This window comes from Cyclospora cayetanensis, unplaced genomic scaffold, assembly GCF_002999335.1.
Source record: "Cyclospora cayetanensis isolate NF1_C8 unplaced genomic scaffold, CcayRef3 CcayRef3_contig_23, whole genome shotgun sequence".
NCBI lineage: Eukaryota > Apicomplexa > Conoidasida > Eucoccidiorida > Eimeriidae > Cyclospora > Cyclospora cayetanensis.
Window position 1 is genome coordinate 207,282 of NW_020312181.1, and position 18,949 is coordinate 226,230.

Consider the following 18,949-nt stretch of genomic DNA (forward strand, 5'->3'; position numbering starts at 1 on the left):
CTTTCCATAAATTCTGTACTTGGCCAGGGGTCACAGGGAGTGAAGCCCTACTCCTGGAGTCGGGGTGTACGACTAAGGCTTGTGCATGCGCCAAAGAGAGCCTCCAGTGTATCACTGTGCACTGGATTGCTAACTAATTCAAATAGAACTACTACTGGCCCACGCGCCTCCGACCATGTGACCAGGGCCACAATCCGATCTACGGAGAGCACACCTTTTAGGTATAAGGCTCCACCTAAAATCTGTGTAGGAAGACACTTCGCAACAGATCAAACACAAAACTGGTAGATAAATACTGTGCATCTTCCAAAAGAGCTCCTTTCCTGACCTGCCTGCCCCCTGCAGGGTTCTGATATGAGTAGAAAGCGATAGATAGGAGGCCTGTAGCTGCGCCTTCAAATCAATCCGAGCACTTGAAGCCCAGGTACAGATAGTATCTAGCACAGAAGCATGCAATACTGGCCTTATAGCAGTCAGTCAAAAGCACTTTGCAATGAATAACGCATACGGGTATTATCACCGATTGGTCAGTAGTTTACCGATACACAAGCATAAATAGTATACCATAAAAACGCCCAGATATCGGCTTGGCTGGCTAGTTCAGGGCTACGAAGCCCTGGGATTTCATATTGATATTTCTTGCCCGATGCCGTGCCGCTTCTGAAGCCTTGTCCAGAAACCCGTATTCAGAAGCTTTGACTAACCTTTTTGTGATACCGTTTAACTCAGAAAGTGGACGTAAAATAAATTGTCAGTGCACTTTTGACAGCACTTTGGGTGCTGCGTTGGCACATGTGAGTCGAGCTAAACTTAGAGGAATGCAGCCACAAGCGCCAGACGGCCCTTTCAACTCCACATGGTCATCACTATGCATGGTGCCTGCCTTCCAAAGAGCAGCATCAGATGTGTTCGCCAATGTTCTGTATAAGGTGTAGAGGCGCACACGCCGGCCTGTGCGCCCCTACATTAACCCAACGGTAGAGGTCTCCAGAAAGGGAAGCGCGAGAGCTCCTGGAATATGGCAACTGCGTCCAGCAAACTATGCCAGCGCTATACGAGAAGCTCGGTCAACACATAGCAGAGTAACCCTCACTTTTCTGAAACGAAACCTCACACTTCATGCACTAGGCCCTCCCTAAACGCGCATCAGAGCGCTACTCCCGAGGGAGGTGAAGTAAGACCAGCACGTAGCTAAGGGTTTCCTGAAGTACACTGTAACGTGAGGCTCCGAGTTCCCGTATTCAATGGTTCAAGGAGATAGACTCCCTCAGCTAATGGCATGCGCTAGTTACACGCAGTCAAGAACGACAGCAGAGGAAGAGTCACGTCTGTTGCCTTCTCGAAAAAAGTGCTGCAAGCGCCAACAGCATCTGCTGCTACGGTGCCCTTATGCAGCAGTACGGGCAAGCTGTATGCCCGGCTAATAAACTCTTGGCCCTAGGGCTTGAGAAACAATTCGTCCATAAGAGGGAGCTTGACTGCGTTGCACCTCCCGTGCAAGAAGCTGAAGTACCCATTTGTGGGGGCTCTAAGTAGATCTTCAAATTTAGAAAAGACAGCTGTGGCGAGGAGCATGCGCTCCCTTTCTTGCGCTTGTTTTTTGTAGGGGCTTCTCAGGGGAGAGGCATCGCCATGCCATAGAGAGGGGGCTTTCTTCTCTACGGTTTTTTCTTTGAGCGCATCCGTGTCGCCCGATGCTGGTGCAGCGAGAACTTCTTTACTGATAATATTTTTCTGCGATACTCTCTTGGGGGTCTTCGGATCTTCAAGAGCGGAAGCAGCTGCAGCAGTTGCGACTGCAGCTCTCGTTGCAACAACTGAGCTTTCTGGTGCTGTTCCTGCGGGAACCTTGGCTACTTTACTTTTGGAGGCGGTCCCAAAGTGCAAGTTCTTGGCAGCATCCATTTGTGGAGCGACGAAAAAGTTCTTGCGGATGACAGCGTCCCTGAGAGCACAGAGCCTTGAAGACTAAGGCGTGGGTGTCAGGCAGTCAGCATCGCTCCCGATGTTTTTGTTCTACACGCTGTGTGCTGCATCGCACGCTCTGCGCCTCATAGATCTTAGCCCGCAGCTGCGAAGGCCTGCATCCGGCAGACTCTGTGAACTGTGTGCGACTCAACGCGCTTGAGAGCCTAATGCTAGATGGTCACTCACTTTGCGATGGCGAGGGCAGCAGTTTGTTGAGCTTTGCAGAAGTCCTCTCTGCTGAGGGCAGCGAGTGCAGCCGCCACGGGGTCGTGTACTGCGGTTTCCTTGACTGACTGCTCTTGTTGCTGCTGAGCGTTGGTGATGCTGCTGTTAGCAGCAGCCGCCTCTGATGCATGCAGCGGCATGCTTTTTTCCTGCTTGCGTGTGAAGCCCCAGAGGGATGCCACGGCAGCAGGGAGTGAAGGCCCGCTGCCCTTGAGGCTGAGGAGTCTCTGTGTTTCCGAGAGGAGGCGACATGCAGCATCCGAGACGCCGTACAGGGGATGTTGCAGCACTGCGTGCTGTTGCTGTTGCAGCGGATCGCTGCTACCTGTGCTGCTGGTGTCGCATCGACGAAAGGTGGAGAGACCATCTCTGAGGCCTCGCGCTGCCCCCGTTGCAGTCAGCTGGCGGCTGGTGGCATAGCCAACGTACCATCTACTGCTGCTGCTGTTGTTGCCGTAGCGGCGCTGAAGCTTCTGCTGCCGCTGCTGCTGGTGCTGGATGCGACAGTCGCAAAGGCACACCAGCAGATGCAGCGGCGGCTCGAGCCGGTAGGAAGTGTTGACGCCGGTGAGGCTCTGCAAAGAAACTCCGTGAAGGCCCTGCAACAACACACGCAGAGCTGGAAGGGGTGCAGTTTGGCGGGCATGTGGAAAGAAGATACGGCCATGGCGAAAAACTGAGAAGCAAGAAAGCCCCTTTTTGGCAGGTTGAGCGAGGATGAGATGTCCTCAGGGAAAATAAACACACACACACACACAAAGAGAGAGCGACCCTAGGAGTCGTCTCCGACGCAATTATCCATTTTGCTCACAGTCTGAGTGTCTGTCTCCTGCTTGTGCTGCGTCAGCTGCAAGCCATAGGCCGTCAGGAGCGCAGCCCTCTGGGCAGCAAGGCGGAGAACCAGCGGCTCGGAAGCCTTGGTGTACAGACGTCCCACAGCAATGTCACGCAGGCGCTGTCTCTTCTCCCCTATGCGCGCGCATGCAGTGCAGCAGTAAAAGCAGCGGCAGCAGTAGCAGCAGCAGTAGAAGCACGTGGCGATACAGTAGTCGCTGCAGCAGCAGGCCACCTTATATCAGGGGAGGTATATTCCCGCCCTGGGTACGTCCAGCAGCAATGCTTCGTGAGTAGTAGTAGTACACCTGCGGAGTTCAGGGGCTTAGACTTGCCTGTGAGGAGTCTGGACAGCTGCTGGAGGAGATCTGGTCCTGCCAAGCGCGTGTGCTGTCCGTACAGTTGCTGGTTGCTGGTGTTGGCATGCGGGGGAGCATTCCTAAAGAGGATCCCTGCCTCCGAGGAGGGAAGCGCTAGGCGGACCAAGTAGGGCACAGCTTCCACAGGAAAGGCACTGCGCAAGAAGAGGGTGGCTGCAGGTGCTGAGGCTGCTGCTGCCGCTGCCGCAGCGGCAGCAGCCGAGAGGCATGCTCTACGTTGGTGCTCAGTCGCTGCTGCGAGGCGATACATCAAGAGGGCTGGAGGGGGGCAGCTGTAGAGGCACTGGGAAGGTGGGGGGGACAGGCAGAAGCAGCGGGCAAACAAACACGGGGGTAGCAGAGAAGACAACAGCAACGCCTGGTCCTGCGTGGCAGCGGCTGTAGCCGCTTGCTGGTCAGTCTGCGCCAACAGACCTGCAGCAACAAAAGAAATCGTAAACAGCAGGAAATGCAGAAGAAAACGGATAACGTCAGCCTTGGCAGGGGGCTGAGAGGTGCAAAGCAGTGGGGCAGGAGATACCACCCTCCCGCATGCCTGCCTGACTGCTCAACAATAGGGCGAGAAGCTCCTGCATCCAGGGAGGCTGCTTACGCGTAAGGTGGCCTATCTTGTGCATTCGCGTATCTCCGAACATGAACTGCAGGGATTGCAAAGGCACGGGAAAACGAACGGGGAGCAGAAGGAGAGTACTTTGTCTCCGTCTGAATTTGTACAAATAGCAAGACGATCGACTCGCCTAATCGAAGGCCTCCCCACTCAACAGGCATGCCCTAAAGATATCCCCTTGTCGTTCCCGCCTTGTGCGTCTTTCTGCCATTGAACAGCCAACAACGCTCTGGCTCTCCCTGAAGCTGCCTCGAGAGGTTTATCCAGCCTCCAGCTAATACTCTGCGTCTTACGGCTCTACTATGCCTGTCTGTTTCCGTTCTTCCTACGCGCTTCCCCGTGCCTGACACGCTGCGAGACTACTGCGTTGCTGCCTCTAGGGCTGCATGCGAGCACTAGCTAGGCGTTCAGAGTGTGGCTCACGTTTGCTGAAGCTTCAGAGAGGAGCGCTGCAGAGACTGGCAAATCAAGAGAAGCGGCTCGTGCTGAGTACGAGGCGACCAACGAAGCGGCAGGACTGCCTTCCTCCCTGCAAGCAGCAAAGCACTCAGCATGCGAGTTCACCACAAAGACAGAAGCACAAGCACGCTCGCAGGAGACGGAGTCTGCACTATCGGTCTCAGTGGCTGCTGCTGCTGGGTTGGATGCAGGAAACAAAAAAAGATGCCGGCAGATGCAGCGAGGTCAAGGTAACAACAGAGACCATGGGGACGCCTGGATATGTGTCTATATATATATTTATATATTTATATGGAGCTTAGGGTTTGCCACCAGTTGCGCGCACGGGTGGGAAATGACGGAATCAATGAAGCGCTGAGGAGCTACTTCAGTGTCCTTGCGGAGGCTGGAGGCTTCCAAGTCGTCGAGGGAGATAGCTCGCCTTCCTTCGGAGCAGGCAGCCCTAGGTAGGCACCGACACGATACAGCAAAGAGGGTTCTAGATAGCGCCTATGAGACAAAAACCTCTGGGAGAAAAACATCGGCTTTTACACAGAGAAAAGTAGAGAGTGACCCCGCACAGCGCTAGTTTTCGGCCGTGTACAGGGCGAGAGCAGCTAAGTAATTGTTCGCAGCCTACATCCCTCTCCCCGAACCCGCCAGTCACACACATACCATTTGACAAAAGGCCAGACTGCGAACGAAGCAAGCAACAAGGTCGAGGAGGAGACGGCCAAACGGACAGCCACAGACACAGAGACACACAGAGACAGAGAGAGAGAGAGAAGCGCTGCTGAGTGCAGAAAAGTGGCGTGTTTCAAAGGACGGCAGAGGCGCATACCGCGTGAGGAGCTGCAGAGCATTTACCGCTGCCCGGATGTCGCCTTCTACGGTGTCCATCAAATTGTCGAGTACCCCCTGCTCCGCTGTACAGCCGTTATTTCTGAGGATTTGTTTAAGACGAGCGAGGGCCCCCTGGCGCGGAGGGGGCCCCAAAGTAATGACTTTGCAGAAGGGGCGCAGCGGCCGCAGCACTCGGGCATAGAGGTCGTTACAGATGCAGACAATCGGACTGCGAAATCATCAGAATAGACAGGAGGGGCACAGGCAGACACAGACAGAACTCCTTCTATACGAGACGGAAGGACGGCAGGGGACAGACTGCCAACTGGAGGGAGCCTCTTGAACAGAGGCCTCCGAAGCGGTCTATCAAGGAGGGGAGGAGGGGATGCGCCGCGAATCGGCATGCAGCCCGCTGCGTCTACCGCGTGGTGCGGAAATTTTTGCGGCAACAGTGCAAGCTTTCTTAGCCTGTTTCTGTCTTGGCCTGTTTGCGATCGACCCTTTAAAAAGGCACTGTCTCTCGCCGAGCCACTGAACGCTCGCTTTGCCCAGCGGCCTCTCTTCCTCGGGAATGTCGGGGTGTGCACTCACCGTTTGAGAAGGGGCTTATCGTTGGTGTCACGCTGCTGGCTAAGACGCACAAGGGCTTGGACCACAGTCTCCTTGTTCCCTGCAGTCCCCTCCCCCTCCACGGGAGCCGCTGCCTGATGCGCAAGGCCGTCCACCTCGTCTATCAGGAGCAACACGGGCTTCTTTCTGCTGCTGCTGCTGCTGGTTCCGCTAGGCCTAAAGTGGCAGTCTCCGCTAGAGGCCACACCCTTGATGAGCGGCAGGAGGGTCGAGGCACTGCGCGCCTCCGAACCATTCACTTCGAACAGCTCAAAGCCGAAATGCCGTGCAGCGACTTCTATCAGGGTCGTCTTTCCCACGCCAGGGGGGCCCCCCAAGAGCAGCACCTGCAGAGCACTTGCAGAGGCACCTGGAGAGGCGCCTTCTTTCCTGCTTCTCTCACGCCTCCGCATCATCGTCATGCAAGCGGATAGATGCATGCGGATGCATGCATGCATGACGTGTCTGGCTGCCAACGCGCTTCCCCCGTGCTTCACTTCGTCGAAGCATGCTGCCAACCTAGCGCTGCGCTCATGCTCTAAACTTGTTTCCTGCAAAGTACCCCCATCCCCTCTCCCTGTCTCCTCTCCCCCTTCAGAGCTGTCTGCCTCTGGGCATGCACCGCTCCACTTCCCAGCAAACCTGATCCTGCGACTTTTTCGCTGCCACCGTAACCGCATGCTTCAGTCCGTGCATGCCTCGCTCGGCTAGAGACTGCCTTTCCCCCTAACCTTCGAGCCTGGAGCGCTGCTGCCCATGGCGCCTTGAGCTCCCGCAGCGTTTTATTTTACATCAAAAAACCTACCTTCTGCTGGGGTTCTTCAGAAAGAAGACCTTGCGGCGTTTCCTTCTCGTTCTGTCTCGACGCTACCTTCCGTCCAGCACCCAGGATGCGCTCACGCCAGGTGAGTAGCCACCGGAAAACAGCGCGATTTTCCGAATCTCCGCTCAGCAAGTCGAGAGGCCTAGTGGGGTCCCCACACAAAGACACACACATGTACACGTATATATATACATATATATATACATATATATATATACATATACATATATACATATATATATACATATATATATATATATACATATATATATATACATATATATACATATACATATATATACACATACATATATATACATATACATATATATACATATACATATATATACATATACATATATATACATATACATATATATACATATACATATATATACATATACATATATATACATATACATATATATACATATACATATATATACATATACATATATATACATATATATATATATATAGACAAGACGCAAGTCCAGCCATGGGCAACTGGGCACATCCCGGTGAGCGGCCTTGTATGTCGGTGGTGTATACACAAAATGGAGCGAGCAGGCACGAATGCGCATGCATGCAATCGCCGGGAAGGGGCTGCTGCCTGCTGCACACAAGCGATGCATGAAGCGATGCATGAAGCGAGCAGGGTCGAGGGGCGCTTAGTGCAGCACCTCGGAAGCTCAGTCACGTCTTTTTTTTCACGAAGCGGTAGCAGTCCATACATAGGGTTCTCCTTGGAAGGGAGAGGCGTCGAAACGCATGTACGTAGGTATACTCATTCATGACGCAAGCAGTCAAACAGAAACGCGAGTTACACGCAAGAAAGCCCAGAGAGGAAGGGCAAGAAGTTCTGCAAGGCTCCTTACGTTTTTGGTCTATAGAGGTCAACCCACTGCCGCGCAGCCTTGCGCTGTTGCTGTTGGTGCTGTTGATGCCGTTTCTGCTGCTGCTGCTCTTGAATCTGCTGTTGCTGCTCTTTTTGCTGCTGCTGCAGCTCACGTTCCTCCCGCCTTGCGGCCTGACTCTCCATGATTTCCCTGAGGGGCACCCGACGCGCAGCAGCACCCGGGTGCTATCAAAAAAGCCACCATCATCTACACAGAGCCGCAGTTGGGGGCGTGTCTGCATCTCTCTCTCAACGCTCCAAGAAGACGAAGCTTACCTCAGGAGCTCCTCCATAGGCCTCCGAGCCTTGTCGCTGGCACTACTCCTTGCTGCAGCAGCAGCAGCAGCCAGCTGCTGCTGCTGCTCCCTCCTAGACAAGAGCTGAATGTACACCGGGGGCCCCACACTGCCGCCCCCAGCCGAGTGTGGAGGCAGCACCCTTACAGCACCACATGCTACTGCACTGGAAGCAGAGGCCTGCTGTTGCTGCTGCTCACCTGCTTCTGCTGCTTTTGCAGCTGCCTTGGCGAGCAGCGCAGCGGGGAACTTGCGCATCACGTTCGAGCCGTACAAGCAACGCCGCATATAGGCTGTGCAAGGACCGCCTTTCCCATTGTTCGTCTGCTGTGGAAGTGCAGCGGCTTTCCTCGCTGCTTCGTCTCCCGTCTCACAAGGTTTTCCTTTGCTGCTGCCGCTGCTGCCTTCGCCTAACAGGGAAAGCGATGGCAGATGACTGATATCGAAGAATTCCTCGGGGGGACGCAGAGCGGCGGCAGCGGCTGCCAGCTCTCTTTCATCGTCAGTAGGATTGATGTCATCTGCCACTGCAGCTTCCTGCTGCTGTTGCTGCTGCTCTTGTTGCTGTTGCTGCCTTCTCCGCTTGCGTATGGAGGCCGATGTAAGAGGACTACTCCCTGCAGCACAGTCGGGAGCACTCAGTGCGTCTACTCGCTTGGCTGAGCTGTGCCTTCTCTTACCGGTGCCCCACTGCACACCGGTCTCACCCTCAAGTAACTCTAAGGCCTGATCCTCGGAGGCTTCCTCCGGCTGCCCCTGGGAGAATCGCTGAGATTGCAGCGCTCGTAGCTGCTCCTCCAGGGAGAGGGGGCCTCCTTGAGACGCGTCCAACAAGCTATCTTGATCCCAGGCTTTCGCAGGGGCCCCCAAGTCGATTGGGCTTGTGTCTTCCTGGGGCCCCCCGCGATTCGGGGCAGGGGAATTCTTCCATGTAGAAGGAGCATCTAGAGAGGCGGAATCTCCTGCGAACTGCTCTGCCTCAGCAAGAAGGTCCTCAAAGGCGGCCTCCTCAAAGGCCTCCATCGCCAGAACCACATAAATACCCCATAAACCTTCCTGAAGGAGGGAGGGGGCAAGGAAGGGGTGGAGGGAAGGCGGGGAACGGGCACCTTTCGCAGAGGCCGATATATTGCTTAAGAGGAACTGAATAACTGCCTTACAAGCCGAAAGAACATAGATACGAGCCAAAAGCCCTGCACTCGAACCCTATACCCTATGCCCGACACTGGAAGGGGTGTGGTGTGTATATACGGCTCCACAGTTAGAGAACGGGTCAAACTATACATCATAGGCTCAGTAGGAGGGCGCATTATCTTATTACGGAATCTTATTAAAGAAGAGATCCAGGCTCAAGCCATAGGGCTGGGCTCGTCTTCGATGGTGGTGACCGTCGGACGGATCGGTGGGGGCTGGTGGTTGTTCTGAGGGATTTTCAGGTGTCTCGCAGTGACGCCTTCGTAAACCTGCTTTTAGTTGCCTCTCATTATACCAAAGCTAATGGTTCAGGGCTCGTAACGATTGGGCTTCAGTGTCTGAGATCAATCATGTACTCTTTCTTTTGCCATTTTCCATGAGCGGTGGTCAAAATACGATATGCTCTCCTCAGTACCTCTCCAGCACCACATAATCACATCTCTGGCTTAGGAGGCTCCTTCTGGAGCTTTTAAAGTAGAAGCCACCGCTCTAATGGCCGTTCCGTTGCGGTGTGCACGGCGGAGGGCCCTCAGTCATCTGAAGCCACTGGCTAATGGGCTGCAAAAGGCATTACTACATGAAATAAGACTGCAGTGCCCTTTACTCGAGATGCACCGTAGATTTCAGCTTCTCTTCTTTGGCCTTAGGGGCAGCCCTGGTGCCTCATCTGACCAACGGTTTCATGAATGGCAGAGCACCAGGACAAGATCTTAGGAATACGGGGCTTGGCACACAGCCACAGGCCACCCTATGAGATTTCAGCATCTCGAGTGATCTCCAGTGTCGGGGGCTATCTTCATTGCTGTGCATAAGAAGCAACTAGAAGGCATTTACTTGCTTCCGTACGACCGTAGTGTCGCATGCTGAGCGTACAAATCACTAGTCGCCCTGCTGCCTACTTCAGGAGGCCTTAGACCTATAACGCTTCACAGCATTAATCCGATCACACAGCTACAACTGTTCCCCAGATTCCTCTCATTCCCTCCACCCGATCAGCGCTTTAAGGCTGATTTTCGATCCTGAGTGTTAATCTCCATCTAGGGATCTCTGGAGGGATACACTTGATAACGCCAAACTCAAAACAGGCTTGATGGCGATTTGTTGTGTGTCTCTCAAGTCGAAAAAAGCTCGCTTCCTCGCATGCCTGTGCCTCGCAGGATTTCCTGTGCGAGGAGACAGCGGCACAAAGGGTGCGCGTAGTTACACCCTCTGAGCACTCAGAGGTCGTCGCATGCAGCGCATAGCCAGCACAGATAACACTGCGTCTTAACGTATCCAGCTAGCAGTACTCTTAAATTAACGAGATGTACCAGCATTCAATCCAACAAGTAAAGTGTTTGCTGATTCTCGTTGCTTAGTTGTATAGTTGGAAGTGCCTAACGTGGCGTATTGGGTTACACTGAGTGTTTGTTGAGGCTTCACGGTCCAGGATGGAGTGCAGAGTGCCTCTCAAAGGAATGTTCGGTGCTACACTGGCCTCCCTATAAAGCGCCGTAGCCAGAACTGCCTTGTAGGAATCGCCGACAAGGAGTCCTGCGGGAAGCGTTGAGCCCTAGCTTTGCCATCCTGCGGCGAGCTGCACGAAGGTGTAGCTGTGGAACTGTCACTGAACGGGGGCGGCAGAGTAAACCTGGTGCTGGTCAAAAGTATGCATATGACATGTTTTACAAAATTTTCCTAATTCGGACAACTAGGCTAGCATAGTGGCACTGCCGCCCAGCACTAACTCCTGCAAGGGCACACTGGTGCAGGCCAGAGGGGCAAATGCAGAGAACTCAAGGGGTCCTCTTGTAAGGACGCACTAAGAGGGGGAGGCAAGGCAAATCAGACACACACCTGGACGATGCGCGTTTAAGGGAAAAGACAATCTTCGACAAAATGATGCAAGCGACGCTGCATGCGAAATGCAGCGTCTCTTGCCCCAGAGGTACAAATGGGGTACACAGCAAAAAATCGACGTAAGGTCGCCTGCTTCCCTTCTCGAAAGAAACTGTAGTACGTGCCGGTACTTCCTCTGTTGCAACTACCGAGAAAACTCGACTACAGAATTCCTCCAGGCGGGCCTTCCAGGCAGCGCCTGAAAGGCTCCTACATATACGTACAAAAACTTCGAAGGGACTTCAACCTAAGAGGCTTTCCCGCCCTCTCCTCGTGTGAACTGCTCAGAGTAGCTGCTCAAGAAAAAAGGTCCTCCGGAAGCTGCGCAACAACAGGATAGAGGCCCCCGGATACGAAGTATGCCTCTGGATGGGAGGGGCCACCCAAAGAAGGGTGGTCTTCTTGTAGGTAACCTGGCAGGTTCTCCTGCTTTGCCAACCCAGAAGTGTCGCCTGTTGTTGGTGCTGCTGGCCCTGCGTCCTTGGAGGAGGACTCCCGACTAAGCTCGAGCGGAGTATGCGGCAGCATGGCTCGGGGAAGCGAGAAGCCCGACGAGAAAGCAGCAGATGAAATTTCGGAGACAGCCGGCGAGGGTGGCAATGGCAGGCTTCCTGATCCTCCACCGGACGCCTGAAGGAGTGAAAAAGGGAGGACCTCTCTTCTTCTGTGTTCCTCCTGATCCTCTATACCAGGAGCTCCCAAAGGCGGTCTGTTACTCCCCCTGAGGCTGCGCTGAGGCAGACGGGGAGCCCTTTCTACAGACAGATAGTGGGGGCTTCCGTAAACAGCTGGCAGCGCCGGAGACGGCGCATGCGCAGAATAGCCCGCGTACGGCTGTCTCTCCGAAAGCGCTCTGCAGAACTGCTGCTGCTGATCAGGGGAAAGGTCTGCAGCAGCCGTCCTCTGTCTCAGGCCCCCGCCGTCTCTGTGCCCCCGCCTCTGCTGCTGAATGTGCAGCAGCTGCCGCTGCTGCTCCTCGGTGGATTGCAGGGTGGCAATTTCGAGACTCCCTACGAGATCAGCTGGCGGAGGTGGAGGGGGGGGAGGGAGGAGTCTAGGGACGAGGTGCGCAACTTGTTGGGCTGGGGGGCCCCGCAGGCGGGTCACATGGAAGGCTGCAGTTTGGTAGAGAAGAACAAAGAGTCGCTGCAGAGACACTGCACTCCACGGCAGCACGAGGAGATCCAATGCGGCTAAGGAGGCTGCAGGATCCAGCGGCGCGGAACGCAGCAGCCAGCGGAAGCCCTATAAACAAGCAGATACAAAGGCAGACAAACAGACACATTCACAAAGCATGAACCTGAAAGTGCACTGACATCCAGAGCGACAGCAAGCACGGCCAGCAAAAGACACGCCAGCAGAGAAGACACCGGTGTCCTTCCCCCCCCCTCCCCCCACAGCCCGCAAAAAGGCCCCCCAAAGCGATGAGATGCAGACAAATGACTGCCAATCGGCAGCACAAGACATCGGAAACTGAAGGCGCAAGCTCAAGAGGAAAGGAAAAACAAGCCCTCTCCCTCCCTCCCTAGGTGTACGGACAGGGAGAGGGCGGAGCCATCATTGGTTGGGGCAACAGGGAGGCGAAAAAACACTGCGAGACAGCGGCACACTCAGCATGCAGGCCTCACGGCATTCCACAGCTTCCGTAGTCTTGAAATGGGACGGCCTACAATGTCTACTGAAAGGAGCATCTGCAGCCACTGCTGCTGCAGCTGCTGCTGGAAGTGCTGCAGCAGCATTAGCCCAACGACGCGCAGCGGCATCTGCCGCTCCTGAATGCTGAAGGATGGGAATGAAAAGGCCGCTCCCTCAAGAGAAAGAACTCTAAAGAGGCGACTAACAGACAAATGCGCTGATGCTTCCTGCACCCATAGCAGCTCCACATACACCTGCATGCTCTCCTGGAAGCCGCCACCACCCTCGTCGGAGGTGCTCCAAGGGACGCTTAAGCGCAGCAAACGCGCCAGCACCTGCCCTGCTGCCGCTTCTGTTGCCTCTCTGACTCCTCCATCAGCGCTAAATGTTGCGTGTTGTTGTGCTGCCGCTGCTGCCGCCAGAGAAGGCGGACAGGCGAGCGGCGTGCAGCATGCCAGAGAGAAGGAGGAGATGACGGGGGGCAGCAAAAGAGACAAAAAGGAAAAGTCTATGGAGGCCACCAGGGGGCTCACTGAGAGAACCGCCTGGCGCACGCGGTAAACACGAGACCCCAACGCATGCCACTGTTTCCGTTCTTCGCAAAAGGCCGTACTGATCGCCCTTTTTCTGCTTCTAGTACATATGCTGCCCGTCTCACAGCAGCAGCTGCAGCTGCAGCTGCTGCTGCAGGACGCGCCGCGTTTCCTGAGGCTGCTGAGCCACTGCCGCCTTTCAGATGCCGCAAGATCAATGAGTACGTACACTGCAGCGGGAGGAAAGTCAATGGGGTCGTCTTGAGAAATGCTCGAAGACGCTCCAGCATAACGGAGGGACAGCGGCGTGTCATCTGCCGCACTGGCAGCAGGCGTCCTTCCCGCAACCCCGACAGCCGCCGCTGCAGACGACTTGAAGACGTGATAGGCCTTGCCGCCAGCCGCGTCATATGCAAACAGATCTATTCTGTCTAGGGTAAAGAGCAGTCTGTGGGAAGGAGCAGCGCGAGGCCTAAGTGGCCCTCGCAGTACCGCCAACCCCCCAAAAAGAGCACCTAAAGGGCCCCCCAGGCTACTGCCGTCCACTGCTGCTGCGCTGGTGTTAGCAAGGAGAGCAGCAGTGCCAGAAGCAGCAGCTGCCCCCTGTCGATGACTCATAAGTGTCCCGCCTTCTGCAACACCGCGCAAGAAAAAATGGTGCACACGCCCTCCAGGCGTCCCCCGAAACACCACTACCCCTTCCCTCGTCTCACACTGTCCGTTCCTCCTTTAACCATTCCAGTACCATGTGCGCATGCATCTGTCTGCCCCTGCTGCAAATGCTGCTGCCCCCCACCCTGTAGGCCCCCTACGTTCCCGCAAACACGCCATCGCCACCCTGTCACAGCGCCTCTAGCAGGGCCCCTTCCAGTGTGCTCTTACTCCACTCCACGTCTCTCTGCTCTCTAATGCGCGTCACTCTAGCGGCTACCCGATGTTGTTCGTTCGCGCTGTGCACTTGCGCCTATCAGGCTGACAAACTAGGCCCCTGTCTGCCTCTGTGTCGCTCTGCCTTGCTGCCTACTTCCCCGAACGTTTGGTTGGCTCTTTCCCCGCGCTCCCAGGGGCCTTACCGATGCTGTTCTCAACGAAGTAGACATTGCAGGTGGCTCCTGTAAGGAACAGACGCAGCGGCTGTTGCTGCTGCTGCAAATCTTCGACGGCTGTGCTGCTGCTTCGTCGCCGGCTATTGCGTAGGGAGTCCCTGCGCGTCGCCGCTGCTGTTGCTGCTGCCAGTGCTGCAGCTTCTGCCACACTTCTGCTGTTGCTGCCCGAGCTGCTCGAGGCGGGAACCACAGAAAACACTATGCGGTGGATGTACACAGAAAAGGAAGCCCCCACAAGCCCCCTTCTGGGGGTGCCCTGAGTCCCTGTATGCCGAGAAGAGGAATTCCATACGGTCGAAAGGCAACAGCGTCCTCGCTTATCCCATCCTTTAACGAAATCCTCATCAGCGTCTCCTATAAAATCCTCTGCTGCTGAGATCTCCTCGGAACGCCGCCCCTCCGCAGCAGCAGTTGAAGCTCCCTCAACAACAGCAGAGCCTGCTGCTGCTGCAGCCGCTGCTTCTGCTGCTGCTGCTCGACTAGGGCGTACACTGGGCGGACGAAGCTGCTGCAGCTCCCCCCTGAAGTGGAGAGACACTGTCGGGCCGTACATGCGAATCGAAAGGCTGCACGAGTAGCGGCACAGACGAAGCCAGCGCGTTCGGTGCAGCAAGGAGGCTGCCCCTGCAGTTCCTACGGTCTGAACTAACGACCAGACTGAGCTGCCGCCATACGCGGTGTAAAAGCGCGCATCTGTAGCAGCATCAACATCGGAAGCAGGAGCTCCCAATGATGCTGCTGCCTGGACAGATTCCCCGTGACGACAGTCAGAAAGGGTGCTGCTCTCCTCTAAAGCCGCAGTTGTGGCAGAAGCAGCAGTTCGTTGCACCACCACACTGGCTGTCAAATCGTGTGAACAAGGAGCCTTCCTTGCAGACACACCACGCACAGGCCACCCCGTGCTGCCTGTAATCTCTGCAACCTGCTGCAGCTCTTTCTCTTGGTCCTGCTGCAGCTCTTTCTCTTGGTCCTGCTGCTGCTCCTCCGTCTGCTGCTGCTGTTGCTCTCTTTCGTGATGCTGGTGCTGCTCTTCTTCCTGTCCATGTTGCTGCTGCTCTGTTCCTTGCTGCTGCTGGTGCTGGTGCTGCTCTTCTTCCTCTTCATGCTGCGGCTGTTGCTCTTCTTCCTCTTCGTACTGCTGCGGCTCCTGTTCTTGGTTCTCTTGCTGATGTCGTTGCTCTGTATCTTGCTGCTGCTGCTGCTTTTGCTGCTTTTGCATTTTTGCCGGCGGCAGAATCGCCACAAGGAAAAAGAAGGAGATGTCTCCTGCTGTTGTCAACGAGACATCCAGCAGCTGCAAAGGCTCAATGTCAGCCTCCTGCAGGTGCCCTTGTTGCTGCTGTTGCTCCTGTTGCTGTTGAAGCCAGCGGCGTGCAGCGACGCGGAGAATACGCTCCCCCCACGGCGCGTCCAGCGCGATGGGCTGCTGCGAGCATGGAGGCACTTGAGTGAAAAGGCAATACCCTTTTTGCTTGAAGAAGAGAGAAACTCGAAGTTCGTTTCTCACTACCAGTCGAGGAGCCTCAGCGAGTGCAGCAGGGATGCCCTTCTGTCCTTGCACGCTGCAGCGGCAGCAGCAGCTCCCACCGAACGCGCTGCTGCCATATAGGCAGCTTGTCAGAGCAAACGGAGCAGAAAAAACAAGGAAACGGACGCCTTGAACCTCCATGGCTCGCAGTTGCAGAATATCTACCCGAGAGTTGCGTGCCACGTTCCCGCCCCCCTTGCTGCCACGGGTGCTTCGAGCGTCGGAGCAGTGAAGCGCAATTTGTTCGTTTAGGCACTTGAGAGGGTTGAAGGGGACTGTCCACTCGCACTGCAGGCCTGCCAGACGCAGCCCGCAATAGCAGCAGCTGCTTCTGCTGTTGTCGTTGCCACGGCTGCCGCTGCCGCTGCTGCTGCTATTGCCAAACGCTTTAGGAGGAGCAAAGAGAGGGTGAACGCTGCACGGGACTGCTGCGCGCAGGCTCCAAGGCAACGATGAGCAGCGCGCCGCCTCGCAGAAGTTCAGATGATGTCCCCCAAGCGAGAAGAAGCGGCGTAGCTGCAGATGCTGCGTCCCCACTGCTCGGCTCACCTCCACCGTTTCTGTTGGATAGAGAGACAGTGCTGCGCTGTCAGGGCTCCCGATGTACTTCAGCTGCAGCGGGAAGGGGCACGCGTTCAGCACCACCTGAGCAGGTATAAGCAGGCAAGCAGAGGCGGGGAGAAAACAGAAAGATGTGCAGCAGCTGCAGCTCCCAGCGGCAAAATCAGAAGCGGATTCTCAAGTGTCACCGCGAAGAGGCCTGAACAGTAGTAGGGGGGCATGTGCGGGGGGTGGGGGGGTGGTGGGCGTAATAAGCGGCGGCAGCGGCTACGGCACAAAATGAGAAGACGCTTACGAGTTTAGGCCTTAGCACCACCAGCGTGGCCCCCCCAAAGCTCTGTGGGAGGCGTACAGACTGCACAATAAGGTGTAGCCCTTGTGAAACTTGCACCACATCAGGAGCAGGTGCCCCTGTAGCTCCTCCTGCCGCTGCTGCTGCAGCGAAGGGAGCAGCAGCGGCAGCAACAAACGGCGCAGCAGCAGCAGCAGCAGCAGTGCCTGAGGTTCGCAAGAGCACTTCGGGTGAAAAGCGGCGAGATCCCTTCAGCCGGAGTGCAAATGCCGTGTGTGGTGTGCATGTCAGCGCTGGGGAGGCCCCCCACACACCGCGGGGTGTGAAGGGCCCCCATGGCTTTTTTGAGATGTCGCCTGCATGCAGCCCTCCTGCGCGTCTCTTCCTGCTCCCACCACTGCTGCTGTTGCAAGGAGGCAAGTGTACGGGCAGCACGTGCAGCGTGTCACCTGCGGACGGAGGGGGTAGCCTCGGCTGATACTCGAGAGCGTGACTTGTAAGATTTAGCAGCCAAAAGGGGCAACAGCAAGAAATGCTGAGACAAGTTCCATCGAATGAGGCATCCAGTTGGATTTCCTGCTGTTTCTGCTGCTGCTGCCTCTGCTGCTCCTGCTCCTGCTGCTCCTTGTCTTCCTTGTCTTCCTTCTTCTGTTGCGGCTGCATGCAGGTGACAACGAAGGAAGCAGACCACACCGCTTGCGTGGCCACGTCCTCGCCCCTTCCAGCACCAGCAACGTTCCCCTCATCCTCCCTCTCCGTTTCTCGCGAGGCACGTTCCCACTCCCATGACGTTGGCAGTGCGGCTCCAAGCGTGCTGCTGCTGCTGCATGCAACAGCAGCAGCAGCTGCTGCTGCACGCTGCTGCTGCTGCAGCCCGAGCGAGGTGCCTGCAATGCCTCGTGTTGCACCCGCAGCAGCAGCAGCAGCAGCGGGCCGTTGGAGTTCCTCTTCACTCTTGCTGCCGCGTCTCGTCTCGCTGCTGGTAGGAATCTCGACGTCCTGAGCCCTCTGCTCAGCCTCTCTAGAAAGAAGCCCTCCGCTGCCTTTCTCCACGGCGGCAGCAGCAGCAGCGTGAAGGCCGTCTTGCGGAGGAGGGAGCACAGTCACGGGAGCTGACCACGTATCTGATCCCGGCAAGCAAAGACGCAAGGTCAGGGGACGATTCCAGTCAAACAAGGTGAGGCCCTGAGACGTGCCTGGGCTCAGAGTTAGCCTCGCGCTTCGCCGCGGCAGCTCTTGAGCGACGTCTACGTGCAGCGTCCTAAGGAGGACAGTAGTCACACACAGGGAGAAGAGAGAAGTGCACACGTGGCGAGAAGATGAAAACGGCAAAGAATACACAGAAGGAAGCAGGCGCCTAGACATATGTATGTGTATGAATATGGATACGTATATGTGTATGTGTATATGTAGGTGTATCTGTATATATATGTGTATGTATATGTACATGTGTATGTATATGTACATGTGTATGTATAGGTGTATGTATGTGTGTATTTATATGTTTATGTATATGTATGTATATGTGTACGTATATGTATATGTGTATGTATGTGAACATGTATATGTATATGCGTATGTGTATGTATATGCACATATGTATGTATATATGTACGTATATGTGTATGTGTATGTATATGAACATATATATGTATATGCACATGTATATGTATATGTATATGCACATGTATATGTATATGTATATGCACATGTATATGTATATGCACATGTATATGTATATGTATATGCACATGTATATGTATATGCACATGTATATGTGTAGATATGTATATGAATAAATATATACAGATATATATATATATATATATTGTATATATGTCTACACGTACACATACATACATAGATATACATATAGATACATCAATGCTTAACATAGAGAGAGGCACGGCGCACACGCTTCGCCCCGTCTGATGCGAAAAGGGACAGCCTGTCTGTGGAAGTGGACGGATGTGCCGGGAAGACGCATGCACGAGGGTTGCGAGAGATCGAATGGCCAGAGCACAGGCTGATGCGTTGTAGGCGGTGAGCTTTTTCTGGATGCCACGTCTGCTGCCAAAATACGAGATGCGAGACGCTCTACTACACCGGGTAGGTGACATACATGGGAAGAGCATTGGCCAGAGTCAATGGCTCTGAAAGCGTGAGAAGCAAACCAGCGCCTCCAAGGGCAGCTTCCGCCTTGAGCGAGCACACAAAGGTTCTTTGGGGGGAAACAGTGGCAGACAGAAGAAATGTACGGCCTGGAGCTCTAAAAGGAGAAGATGCTGTCCAAACAGGTCC

General features: G+C 55.0%; 3 protein-coding genes across 3 annotated transcripts; all 3 read right to left on the reverse strand.

Moving 5' to 3' along the window:
• Nucleotides 1–751: 751 nt before the first annotated feature.
• Nucleotides 752–4,024, reverse strand: LOC34619188. The gene is made up of 5 exons (XM_026338113.1): nt 4,000–4,024; nt 3,005–3,162; nt 2,155–2,792; nt 1,514–1,945; nt 752–920 (listed from the first exon to the last, which is right to left on the reverse strand). The coding sequence occupies exons 1-5, from the start codon at nt 4,022–4,024 to the stop codon at nt 752–754; spliced, it is 1,422 nt and encodes a 473-aa protein (XP_026193898.1).
• A 1,858-nt stretch (nt 4,025–5,882) lies between these two features.
• LOC113147455 (replication factor C subunit 1-like) lies at nt 5,883–8,944 on the reverse strand. Its single transcript, XM_026338114.1, has 5 exons — nt 7,902–8,944; nt 7,606–7,776; nt 6,696–6,869; nt 6,361–6,552; nt 5,883–6,309 (listed from the first exon to the last, which is right to left on the reverse strand). Exons 1-5 carry the CDS (start codon nt 8,942–8,944, stop codon nt 5,883–5,885), a joined length of 2,007 nt encoding a protein of 668 aa, XP_026193899.1.
• A 2,346-nt stretch (nt 8,945–11,290) lies between these two features.
• LOC34619187 lies at nt 11,291–18,013 on the reverse strand. The gene is made up of 9 exons (XM_026338115.1): nt 18,004–18,013; nt 17,523–17,772; nt 15,445–16,120; nt 15,051–15,189; nt 14,728–14,960; nt 14,196–14,523; nt 12,622–13,676; nt 11,958–12,238; nt 11,291–11,720 (listed from the first exon to the last, which is right to left on the reverse strand). Exons 1-9 carry the CDS (start codon nt 18,011–18,013, stop codon nt 11,291–11,293), a joined length of 3,402 nt encoding a protein of 1,133 aa, XP_026193900.1.
• Nucleotides 18,014–18,949: the final 936 nt, after the last annotated feature.